General features: G+C 34.7%; 2 protein-coding genes across 5 annotated transcripts in view; one reads left to right on the forward strand and one right to left on the reverse strand.

Annotated features, from left to right (window-relative positions):
- Positions 1 to 12,917, reverse strand: part of MCPH1 (microcephalin 1) — a 133,036-nt gene that overhangs the window by 55,367 nt on the left and 64,752 nt on the right. The window lies entirely within an intron of this gene.
- The window catches only part of ANGPT2 (angiopoietin 2), a 43,155-nt gene that overhangs the window by 11,684 nt on the left and 18,554 nt on the right, over positions 1 to 12,917 (forward strand). The window contains exon 2 of one of the 2 annotated variants that reach the window (XM_083856663.1): positions 10,924 to 11,079. The exons of the other annotated variant lie outside the window; for it this stretch is intronic. Coding sequence (XP_083712789.1) covers positions 10,924 to 11,079 — 156 coding nt within the window. The remainder of the gene's footprint in view (positions 1 to 10,923; positions 11,080 to 12,917) is intronic. 2 annotated transcript variants of the gene reach the window in all.

A 12,917-nucleotide genomic window follows, 5' to 3' on the forward strand; every position in this document is an offset into this window, starting at 1 on the left:
ATCGATATAATTCTACTTTCTCCACTGCTAATGTGCTTACTTGTCTTGACAGCAGAGTTCTACATCCAAGAAAGTCTCTGGAAAGCATATTTAAAAATCTTCATCTTCAGTGGCCCTTCTTGTCAGATCTTGACAGAGAACAGTGTCCTCTCATAAAATACCCATCCTATAATGTATAGCTTTGGTTCTCCGATGTTTTTTTCTGAGAGTTTCTCCTCTTCTTAATGCTCAATAGAATCATTTGTTTTGAGAGGATCTGGCTTTTGGTCTTTCTAGAAGGGGACCAACTGGCAGCTGCCTGGTGTCCAGCTTTCAGGAGCACTGACTGGAACTCAGTGAAGAGGTGACTTTCCATCACCACCTGAGTGCTCAGGGGGTACCAGAGACAAAGAGGAAATTTTGGAGGTCATGGATGGAAAGACCTGTCTTCCTGTTTCTGTTCCAAAACCCTAAGCTGTCTGCTTTTAGATGGATAATTCCAGCTATTGAGAAAAAAAAAAAGTCTTTTTAATCAGGATTACATAATTTAATTTTTTTTTTTTTGCATCACACACTACATTTTGCTTCTGCAATATGCTGCCTATATGTTCTGATCTTGCTTCCAAATATTTGTGTTTGTCCACTTTTAACACAGTAGCTTCCTGTTTTATCTTTGAAGTATGGAATTCCTCAGAAGCTTTTGCACTAAAGACTCTTAACTGAGCTAATGGAACAGTACAGAGAAATTAATAAGTAGCATTTGACAAGAACATATAAGGATGCTATTTTTTTTAACCAAGCAGAGGTGAGGACATGAGCTTCTCCTTTTTTTAAGACAGCCTTTACTGCTTTCTCTAGTCATGCTAAGGGTTGTTTGGTTTTTGGGTCCTGCTTCCCCCAATCAGTGTTTTGGAAACCTTCAGGAAGTTCTCTGACAAGTTTGGTCCAGCAAGTGAGGAATTTTCAAGAGGTGATGTAAATGTAGCAGTTCTCCAGATACGCCACCTCCCCAGTCCATCTAGCATTATCAATTGAAACAGTAGTGAGAAAGATGCAGCTCATCTTAAAAAATGAGCTACAGTACTTGAGCACAAATTTCTTTTCCCCCTCCAAAATCAGTGAATGGGTTCTTAGTAATGAAATTCAGTCCCTCAAAACTGAAATCAATATCCGACATGTCCTTCCCCAAAGTCTCGAGCATTCAAAATTTGTCAGGCCTTCAGCAAAAATGACTGGTTGTCACTTGGTAGCATCATTGAGGCTTATTCTACAATTGAGGCTTTATTCTGTCATAAAAGCTCAATAAACTATAATTAGATGCCAGTATGTTGCAAAGCTTAAGAACTACTAAAAATGCTTTCAGTTTCCTTAACCTGTGAATTTTAAAAAGAATTTAATTTTTGTCATGCTGAAAGATGCTTTGTGAATACAGCTTTGAAACTGGAGACACCCAGTTTTATTAGCCTTACAAAAGGGGCTAATTGTGTACCATAGCTTCCTAACTAGTTTGATCCTTGAACTCCAAATCATTCTTCCTTCTGGTTGGAAATGGAATGCAAGATGACTGCTTCCCTAGAAAGCAATGCTGAGAATGAACTGCAAATGTCTAGCTTTTTCACTTCCCCAGTAACATGTTTTGAGAAGCAGAATTTGCTTCATATTTGTCAAAACTTGAACTCTGATTTGCTTTACCACATCATGAGCTATTCTCTAAAATAGGTTGTCCTGTTGAAAGAGGAGTTCATAAAAAAACTTGATATTGTAAGTTGAGATAAAAAAGATAAATGGTTTTAACTGTGACTGATACATTTGCTAAATATTTTGTAAAGTTTATGAGGCTACATAGACAATGTTTTTCATTAAAAATGTCACCAGCATATCTGATAGTAAGTTAATTTCAGCTGCCTATTACTCAATGGAGTGGAAAAAATACACAAATGAGAAAGGATTATTGAGATCTGGGATAGCAAGTGTTTTTTCAGATGTTATCTTTGTAGGGCAGAATCTCATCCTTACACAGATCTGGTGAAGTCCTGATTCCCTGGTGGTAGCATGCAAGTCCAAAATTGGATTGAAAGCATGTAGCCTTGTCTTCAAAAAGTTTGAATATTCAATTTGTGAAATTATAGCCCAATGCCATAACCTAGTATTTTAAATTTAAATATTGATTAGCAGTATTTCCTACACTGTTTATAAGTATGGAGTCCTAATTTTGAGTATTGGTGGCTTGTTGCACATAACAAAAAATATTTATATGTATTTCAGTGAATGGCAGAAGCATCACTGGCTTCTTGTCTTTCTGGCTTCAGTGCTACTGAAATTTGGCAAAATGCCATTCATGACTCACACTATTTATTTATTTATTCTTTATTTTTAGACTAATGGGAACTTTATGAATTCCTTCCCTGATTTTTAAGAGAAATACCACTTAGCTATGATCCACAAAAATGGTGATTCAGAATCTTAAATTATTGCCTTAATGAATAGCCTGAACTCTTAACAAGTATGGGTAATCACCAAATAATTGATTTTAATTTAACAAGATAACTATATATAAATTCAAAGCAGTTTGTCAGGTTGACTATTTAGTTTTCCATTAACAGCGTTTTTTGAAAATAGTATTTTTCATTTGCAATTTAATGTACAGCTTCCCAGAAATGCACCAAATGCACCATAGAAAGTATGTACATCATATATAGTACAAAGAACCCATGTCATCCTCCAGAAGACAAAACACAGGTGTAGGTAGGAAGGCAGTAGTGTAGTATCACATGTACAAAATAAGCTCAGTGTCTGGAATGGTGGGAGCTCAACTCTATGACAGTCTTTGGGGTGTTTCAGCTGTCAAAGTCTCTTCCCCTTTCCTATGTGCTCCTTTGCCTTTTCTACATCATCACTTGAATTGTAACATTCATAGTTAGTTCAAAACATACAGTAGAAGGTACAATCATGCCGTAATAACTTTTAGAATTAGGTACAAAATACTTCCATTCAAGAACACAGATTGAAAGTCATTCTTTATAAAAATTTGTATAGAAAATGAAGACATTCCATACATTTTGTTTAATGTTATATTAATGAAAATTTAGTTTTTGTTTAAGTAGAGTAAAGGAGGGAGGGAATATTTTTCTTCTGCTAGCAAGTGTAAATTATAAAAGTGTAACAGTTTCCTCTAAATGTAATGTAATCAAACAGGAGAATTAGCTGGTAAGATTTCATTTAGTGCACAAGTGTCCCTATCAGAACCATCTGCATATCATTTATTTTAAAGTTGGTGTTTACTATTTTAAGAGTTAGCATTTAAACCTTTTGTATTTTATTACACAATTATAGCTTGAATATTTTCCAGTAAATCACAGCTCACTTCCAAATAGTATTCATTTATGATGTTACTTTCACCTTTTGTTTGCTGACAGGAGAATGAGATAAGAGAGAAATCTTAGCTGGAGGTCTGGACAGGCAGACATGTTTGATGGGGCATGTAAGAATCTAATAGCGTAGAGACATCTCAAGCATTCCCATATACATTCCCAAAAGATTTTTTTCCCTCTCTTGGGAAACAACTCATAGGCCATTGGGACTTCCTGCTCTAGGGAAAAAAAAAAAAAAAAAGAAAAAGAAAAAAGACAATTTTAAATGTCTCTTTTTTCAGACATGATTGCATTTTATTTCTGCAGTGTACTAATTTTTTCCAAAAGTTACAAGTTCCTAAAATTGTTAGCTTGCTTCCAGAAAACATGGAGAAATAAATTATTTTATTAAAAGCTGATTTAAAATAGCTTAAGGTCTGAGTGATGGGGATTGATGCAATGCCATTAAAAATGGGTTCCCTTAGGTCTGTCAAGATAAATGACTCTTGGAAAGGGTAGTGATTCTTCTATTTCCATTCTGACTTTAAGCAGTAGCAACATGGACAGACTGACAATAAGTATGAAAAGCTATTTTAAAGAGAACAAAAGTGTCTGCAAAATTGAAATTTGGACAGAATTTTGTCTTCATAACACCAATGCATTAATGTGATGTGGTAATACAAATACAATCACACGTGGAGTGCCTGTCAATATGGTTACATACATACACATTAAGAAGCATATATATGTTGGTAAAATACTACATACTGCCTACATAAACTGCTGTGCTGAAATTGAGGCAGTGTTTTCTTCTTTTTTAAAGAGGACATTACATTTCACTGTTATCCATGTCCAGCAGGATCCAAGGTGTCTCACCAAGAAAACCCTCCTAATGTACAGACTTCAATTATACTACAAATAAACAATTTAAATATTTAGTATTTTAATTGAAAATTCTGTCTGTTAAAATAGTTTTAAAAAAGACTATGTTTTTGTATTTATATAAAAAAATGTATCTGTGAATGAGAAATTTAAGGATTTTGTGGCATATAAGGATAATCTTTTACAATCAGAAAACTGGACATTGGCACAGCATTTACAAAAAACTCAAATTATCGGATAAATTCTACTTCAGATGACTCATAAAGAAATCAGAAGTGGCCACAATCCAAAGAACACTGCCACTCTGAAAAAAGAGCAGAGCAACTAAGACCAAGCATTACTAGGTTAAAGATACCTCAAGACATGTAGAGTATAAGAAGCAGGAAGGTCTCATTTATACTCTGAAAAAGTATTTCCAAAGGAACTAAAGAGACTCAACAGTTTTCTTATTTTGCCCTTTTACTAAAACTAAGCAAATCTGATTATAGATGCTTAAATACATTTTCCATCTTGCTCACTTTTTTGTGCATATAATGAATATCTTGGTGAATAAAGCATCTTGGATGATGACCACAGGTATTGGAAGACCTGATTAAACTCAAGTTTAATTGCAAAGATAAGTTTTGAATAAAGCACATGACATTTTTCGTAGGGATGTGAGAACCATAACTTAAAGCTTTTGACACCTTAATATATGTGTCATATGCCACCCCTTTGTGGAAGGGGGCACCCAAAATTCCTCAATGCCTTTGGTAAAAGTACAGTGGCAATAGCCGAAAGGGTCCAAAAGAAAAATCCTCACAAAGTTTTATTAACAGATGACACACTTGGCATGGAAATATGTTTGCCCCTATAAAGAGAAATGAGATAGGAGAGGAAAGGGGATCAACAATTCTGGGTCCAGCACTGATCCAGCCAACAAGGTGTCCAAGGTCCTGGTGGTGCCACCCAAGCTTTGTAGGGGTACTGTTTTAGAGATAAATTTCCCTCCCCTGGGATTAGGTTTCTCACTCTTCATGTAAATAAGTGAGTAGGTGCACTCCATTCTTCTGGACCTTTCTGGAAATGGGTTGAGGGTCTTTGAGGGTCTTTTGATGGTCTTGATCCCCTCTCTACTGGACTGACCCTCAATTGACAGTTCATGCCTTATTCTTGACCCCACTTCTGTCCATCTGCTGTCCTTTATGTCACCATGGACCAGAACAGAGAAGTGGGTTCCAGAAAGGTGCTGCCCTACTTTCCAACAGCCCCTCTTTCTAGCCACATCCTGTTCTTACTTGCCCACTGGAATAACCATCAGCATTTGAGGCATAACAACACATTAACTCCTTACTGCCCAGGCTTCTACAATATGCCAAACTCTGTAGCTTCAATGCATATTTAAAAGGTACCTAAGCTGTAAACATATTTTTTGTTGCTAGGTTTTCTACTGGGTCTACTCCACTAAATCCAAAACAAAAGTTAGAGATAAATCACTACATATGTGTCATTAGCCCTGCAGTTTTCTCTGTATCTACGTTAGATGACTAAGCATGTAATATGCATTGTAACACAATCTATTCACACAGGACACAGCACTGTCTAGAAACTCTTGATTAACATTACGTCTTGCTGAAAATAATTGTTAGTTGACAGAATCAGTCTATAAACATTAAGAAAATCACCAAACTTTATTTGGGAAGCCTGCTCCAATAACTGACAAATTCTATAAAATAGAAAAGGACTCCAATACTATTTGTACTATTTATATGGCATAGCATTTGGCAAAGGAGGCATCTATATATTCATGGAGCATAAATGCTGCTGGGAACATGACTGTTTAATTAGTATAGATAAAACATTTGTCAACAAAGAACAAATACAAGACATAACTTAGAATGAAAAAAAAAAGGTAAGTCAAATGTCTGTAAAATACACAAATAAGTTGCTGATTCTTTGAAAAATTCTATAATATGGACAAACTATACAATCAGGAAGGCTTTTCATTTGACTGAGTATTGATAGCCCTTCATAATGGGTTAATACTATCTCTACCAATGGTCAGAAAACATACTTCTGTTAGTGCATACTCCACATGTTGTCTTTTCTTTCTTGCCAATTTAAAGCTTGTTTAAAAAAAAAAAAGCCTTGGCTATAAAAGCAATGTGTTGGAATGTACTCCAATATTATGACCTGTCCTTGTTTTTTTGGCAACCTAGCCAAATTTTTGCCAAATTTTATGATTTTATGTGATTTGAAGTAATAAAGCATGATGCAGCCCCAAAGTGATGGCCTTAGAGAATTTTTTCTCTCTAAAAATGCATCACTATAATCTATAACAAATCTTAACTTTGAAAGTATTTCAATTTTCCCAGCTGTTTTTGCAATTTAAGCATATTTTGAGATGTTTTTTTCCCATCTGTGCTTTCATTTTTATACTTTGTTCAAGAATACATGCCAGTCAAATTCTTACACAAAAGATAAAATGTTTAATAAAAAAATTCCAAGAAGAATCACTGAAATGCTTTCAAATATTCCCTCTCCCTTGCATTATCTTTAAGATAGGATTCATTGATTGGCTTACTCCCTTAAAATCAAAATTTCTGAGAGAAGATGCATAACTAATAGTCAGCTATTAGGTTTTAACATTTATTTTGTTGAAAATAACAATAATGTAATCATAGTTAACACAATTCTTAAAATATTCAAATATTATTTGAATTAAAAAGAGATTAAACCATAGCTAGCGCCGTGGCAAGGGAGAAGAAATCTGGCAAATAATCCCTGTTTCACCTTCCAGATTTGAGCAAAATATTGAAGAAGACAGACATGCTGTTCAAACTACCAAGCCTCCTGACTGATGGATGGGGACTGAGACATTCATTCTTGTGTCCTTCCCTATTTTAAACCTCTTTTTTACCCAAGCTATTCTTCCCCTTTCAGAAACTCTGAGTGTGCTGCTGCTCACAAAGAAAGGAGGCTCCTTGGCAGGAGCTGATGAATAGTTCTCTACAAAGAAATGTGCCACAAAGAACTGCAGTCCTGCAAAATGGCTGCTAATCCTCAGTGTTGTCAATATAGCTCAGTGGCTGTGGGAACTGGAGCTCGTGTTAAAAAAGTTCCTCCACCACTGTCTCAGCGAAACTCGAGGGCCTTGCTTGCCGGGTGTATGCAGTGGGAACATGTTCTGCTGTCACCAAGGTCAGTGGGAGATAGTGGGGCATCTGGATGAAAGTCATTCTTCTATTCCTCTTTGAAGAAAAGTCAAAAGTAAGCACTTGCTACTAAGAAAAAGTTAGGACGTTGTAGTGGTAAAAAGTGCTACTTTCTACAGTTTTGTATTGTGTGATGAAGAGAGAAGGGAAATAAACAGAGAGGGATCAGTGTGCATCTTGGTGCAGGTCAGAAAAAGAGATTTTATGATGTCTACATGCAGAGAATGTAAAAAAGTGGGAGAGGATTAGTGAATATGAAGGAAAAAAACAGAAGGGTTTTATGTAATCATGCTTTTTAGGGAAAAAAAACCACAAGAAGCTCCAAAGCCACTTAATAGGTCATTATAATTTTGATGCTTCATGTTGCTCCAAATTAGAATAAATGAGTCAGATAATGTAACTGGCTTTAAATCTTAAATCCCTTTTGGTTCATTTCATGCTTTCAAGTAAGCACAGATATCATATTCCCTAAATTACGTATTTAATATTATTTAAGTTGAAAAACAGATGTGAAGACAAACTTAAAACTGGAGTCAAGAGAATACTTCAGTGATTTGGAAATCCCCACATAAATGAGAAATTATTTAAAAGAAATCAGATACTTGGAGATATGCTTACACTTACAGATATTCAAATAAGATAAATTATGAAAATACAGATCTGTGTGTCCAAGCACAACTGCTTTCCAAGGTTACAAGTACAGCCACAAGGGGTATAGAAATCTACAAACCAGAACCACCAGATGCCTTAAATTGTAATTGTGAGTTTTGCATAGTGTATTCAGAGAAACCTTACGTCTGTGTGTTTGAACTGGGTAATTTCCTAAGCTTACCATAAAATATTTACCTTACCTTTAAGCCCAGAATTAACTCATTTTCTAGTAGCCTGTTTTGGAATAACTCAGTGATAACAATTTCAAAGAAGTCATGCAGTTCTGTAATCCTATATGCAGAGATGACTTTGCTCAGGTTCTCATTCTACTCTCTCTGGTGAACAAATAACCTTGAAGAATGAGGTTAAATATCCACAATTATTTAATGAAAGAATCAAAGCTCATAAACAATCTTTCTCCGTTGATCTATTTATTACTGTCTTCCTTTATATTTTGGGCCTTTTTTCCTAAATTAAAGATGATGCAATATTTTCAATGCATTAAGTCTGTGAGGTAAAGCCATATCCTTGATCTTGATAAAGGTGTTTCTGTACTTAACTGCGATACTGAGGCAAATAAAATGCATTCTGGAGATCTCACTTCATAGTATTTTAGCAGAGCTGCATTTGAGCAAAGTTTTTTTCAATGTTATCTATAACGATGTGCAGTCTTCCAGATTCAGTTGCTAAAGTTAATTTGGACTCATAAATCATTTAATTCCCTTTTCAGAGAGACACATATAAGTTGTTGCTCTCAGTCTTCATCTCACTTTAGTGAAAAATTACTTATTTTTATCTATATAAAAGTCTTCAGGTTTTTGCAGACATCCTTTGACTATGGTGCACCACATACCAATTTGCATTGCTTTTTAAAATAAATTATCACTACACTCTGACATCTCATAGTCTGTTGATCAAGGACCAAAGATACCTTACTATTACTACTCAATTAAAAAGCACTAATTGTTGTGCAACATGAAAGAAGAAGCTGACCTAAAAGATGTCACCAAAGAATTAAAAAATTCCAACATGTTTGGTCAAATTAGATTTGTCTCTGGGTGGAGAAGCTTTTGAAAATGAGGAATAGCCTGAAGCAAAAGGTAACACTTAAGAATCATCCCTGTGAATAGTGAACAACTCTAATTACCATAATGGCAATTGAAGATACCCATGCTAAATGATCATGGCAAAATGCAGTTGATTGTATGCTTACTTTTAGTATTCAAAAAGATCATTATGCAAAGAGCATGTAAAGGCTGCCTAAAGACTGGTTTTAAATCTTTGTGGTACACTTGAGAAATAAGTATGTTTATGGAGCAGAACAGTAGATGTGGGTCAAAGCTTATGCCAGGTCAGAAATCTCCCTGTTGTGCATTGCAGTTCACCAGCTGCATGGGGAAAGTGGAGTGAACAAATACTGCTTTGACAGTTTGGTCACACAGGGCATCAAGAAATAGTGGTCATTTCAAACCTAAGAATATACTACCAGTTTTAGAGGTTTTGATTTCTTAATATACCCTGTTTTCTTCATTTGCCACCTTTAAAAAACAGGTGTGAAGTAAGAAAACTTAACCCAATCCTTGCTCAAGTAATATTTAAGGGGGAAATCTTAAATATTCAAAGCTGATAGATCTGTCCATTGATCTTTAGCTAGTTAGAAGTTAATGGTTATATATATTAAATCACAAAATACTTTTCCTTCACTGATAGGGAGAGTAGCCATAAATGAAGTTCAAAGTGTCTCCTTATTACAAGCAATCATTCATACATACCAAGATAAGACTATGAAAATATTATTTTTTAAAAAATCAAGATATCAACCTGTTTAACCATTTCACTTAGATAAGGAATTGGTGATGTATTACCATTTGTGCTTAATGACAATAGCTATTTTTCTTTAGCTAGTATTCTCTTTGTAGGTAGAGCATGAAGCTCAAAATTTATTCTGGTTCTCTTGATAGAACAGTGTTGGAGTGAAGTAGAAGTTTGATTCTAGAAATTTCCTCAGCCAATGGAAAAAATGAAGTCTTGTGGCCCAGATTTTTATGAATTCAAACATGAGCAATGACACATTACAGAAATATGAAATACTTGCAATTACTGACAAGAAATAAAGAAGTGTGAAGAAAAATCAGTCTGCTTTTTCATAATCCAGACAGGTAGAAAGAAAGATTTATGCAAAAGGCTACTTAAATTTTCTCCTTGCTACTTATTTTCTCCTCACTTTCCTTGAAAGCAGGGTACTCTGTTATAAAATGACCACTAAAGAAGCCTTATTAGTTTAGACAGAAATTACTTCAGAGTCAAGTATTTTAAACAACTTTTGCATTCCTTAATATGAAGCATTTAAAGTATTTATAGGTTTTTCTACTGTTTTGTGTCTTTATTTGAAATTCTCTCTGATAAAAATGCACACATAACAGTGTTAAATGACATCTGACCTCTTCTCTTGACTTCTAGTCATGTGATGAAAAATGCTTTTAAAATAGTTAAGTGTAAATACAGGAAGATGACTAAACTCCTAAACTTTTATCTTCTAAAAAATTCCCACCACTGCCAAAGCTGGTGAAGCTCCTCTGATGGTTACAATGGTGGGAGCACTAGGGCAGAAAGGCTTCCAAGTGCTCACAAGCACTTTCATCACTGTACCTACTACCTAATTGCTGCAAATCTCTGTTCCTGCCTTCAGAAAATGAGTGGCCACACATTCCTTGACACATTTGGTCTTCCTCTCACAGAGCTAAATACATAACAGACAAGGACAAGGAACAAATTTGTTTAGCAAGGCTGCCAGCAGGCTTACTGTACCACCCCCTTTCCAACATTTAAAGAATGCAACTATCTTCTTTCTTTCCTTTCCCATGTAGCTTGAGAATTACATCCAAGACAGTATGAAGAAAGAAATGGTAGAGATCCAGCAAACTGCAGTGCAGAACCAGACTGCAGTAATGATTGAAATAGGCACAAACTTGCTAAATCAAACAGCTGAACAGACCCGCAAATTAACAGATGTTGAAGCACAAGTAAGTAATGAATTTCAACCTCAAAATGCTTCTGCTTCCCAAATACGACAGCTATACATTTAACACTGTTTAGTGTTACATGCTTCTGTTCAACAATTAAAAGTCAATTGTTGTGACCCACAGTGCTACCCAACTTAAGGAAACATTAGTATTTGGTAATAAATAGTTCCATCTCAAGCCCAGTGTTGACACTTGAGTGATTTTCATTACAGTAGTATTTTAACTAAGTCTAGAAAGACAGTTGGTAAATTAATCTTTAAAGAGAATGTATTTAAAAATACTATACTATATCCAGGCATCAGTTGGGTCCTAGTGTGCTTTATATGGCCCTCTTATTACTAATCTTAGCTAAATGAGTCTCTTTAAACTGTCTTTGTTCCATTTACCAGCTTAATTGCTTTTTTAGACTGAGTCTTTTTTATTTTTTTTTTTAACTTATCAAGAGAACTATGTCTTTTTAATTGATGTTTTCACAGATAACTCTAAGTGGGATAACAGTTAATTTCCAGCACAATGCACTGTATTATGGTTAACAAAGGGATACATAAACAAATCTGAGATTAATCAAGGAAAAAGAAATTAGGAGGCTGCTAGAAGTGTATTCACACAGAATTAAACCTGTCTAACCAGTCTTTGTTAACTTTAAACAAAAACAATTGGGTTTTAATTGAAAAGCATTAAGTACAATAAAACGTTCTGTTAAACAGAATGCAGATATTAGTGGACGGACAAGTCCAGTCCATGTGGAGTGGTATGTATTTGTAGTTTCACGGGCGTGGTAGGAAGATGCAGATCTAATTGCCAAAACAAATAATGGATCTATCATGCAGCACATAATATTTTGTATAATATTAAAAATATGTAAAGTCTAAAATCCTTGTTAGACATTTTACTACCAGTAGAATGCATCCAATGAATTAAATTATATTTTTTAACCTAAATCGTGAGTTTGTGAACTCTTTGATAAACTGATAATTCATGGCACATAGGCATACTGAGTTCAACTTTCATTGTATTATTCAGGAGCCTAATATTCTGCAAATGTTGAGAGAATGTATTTATTAATTCACATTAATGTCTTTATGGAAATTACTCAATTATTTTCTGCTTAGAGGAAGAAAATCATCACTGTAACTTTCCTTCTCTGCTTGAAATTACTGGTGACTGGTTAAGGGCTTAATTAGCAACATAAGGAAATTAACCAAACAATTGCTCTTTCAAGGACACTTACTTTTGGCAATAGCTTTCAATTACTTTTAAGTGTGAAATCATGTCCTGAATGACTGTTTAACATGAAGGACATGAGTAATCAATTCTTCCTGTCAAGGAAAGCCAAATTCTGTTGAATTATAAAAAGCTATTCTAAAACAATGGGAAAATATTTCTAGAAAATTTGCCTCAAAGTAATGCAATACAAACCGTTGAGTATCCTACATGTTTTCTAGTATCTGCATTCCTTCATTTAAAGATGCAAATACATTGTAAACAATGCACAGAGAAAAGGTAATATTAAAATTGAAAGAATGAATCGACTTAAGTGTGGTTCACACAATAAACTCTTCAAAATACAATTTGGGATTGAGTAAAATAGCTAGGAGAGAACTACCAAGTGATTTCAGCACTGTGCCAAGATTTCAGTGAGTGAGAGACTTACTTTTAACACCAGATGAGGAAAACAACTCATTCTTTGAGCCATAACCATAATAGTTCCAGTAATGAAATAAAGAATTATTGTAACAGAGGGGAAGGTATATCAACGAAGCTAAAGTACACAGTAACTCTCATCAGAAACATAGCATACTGCTGAAATATTCCCAGTGATATACGGTAGTGTAATA

Source organism: Zosterops lateralis (genome assembly GCF_965231275.1).
Source record: "Zosterops lateralis genome assembly, chromosome: 3".
Classification (NCBI taxonomy): Eukaryota; Metazoa; Chordata; class Aves; order Passeriformes; family Zosteropidae; genus Zosterops; species Zosterops lateralis.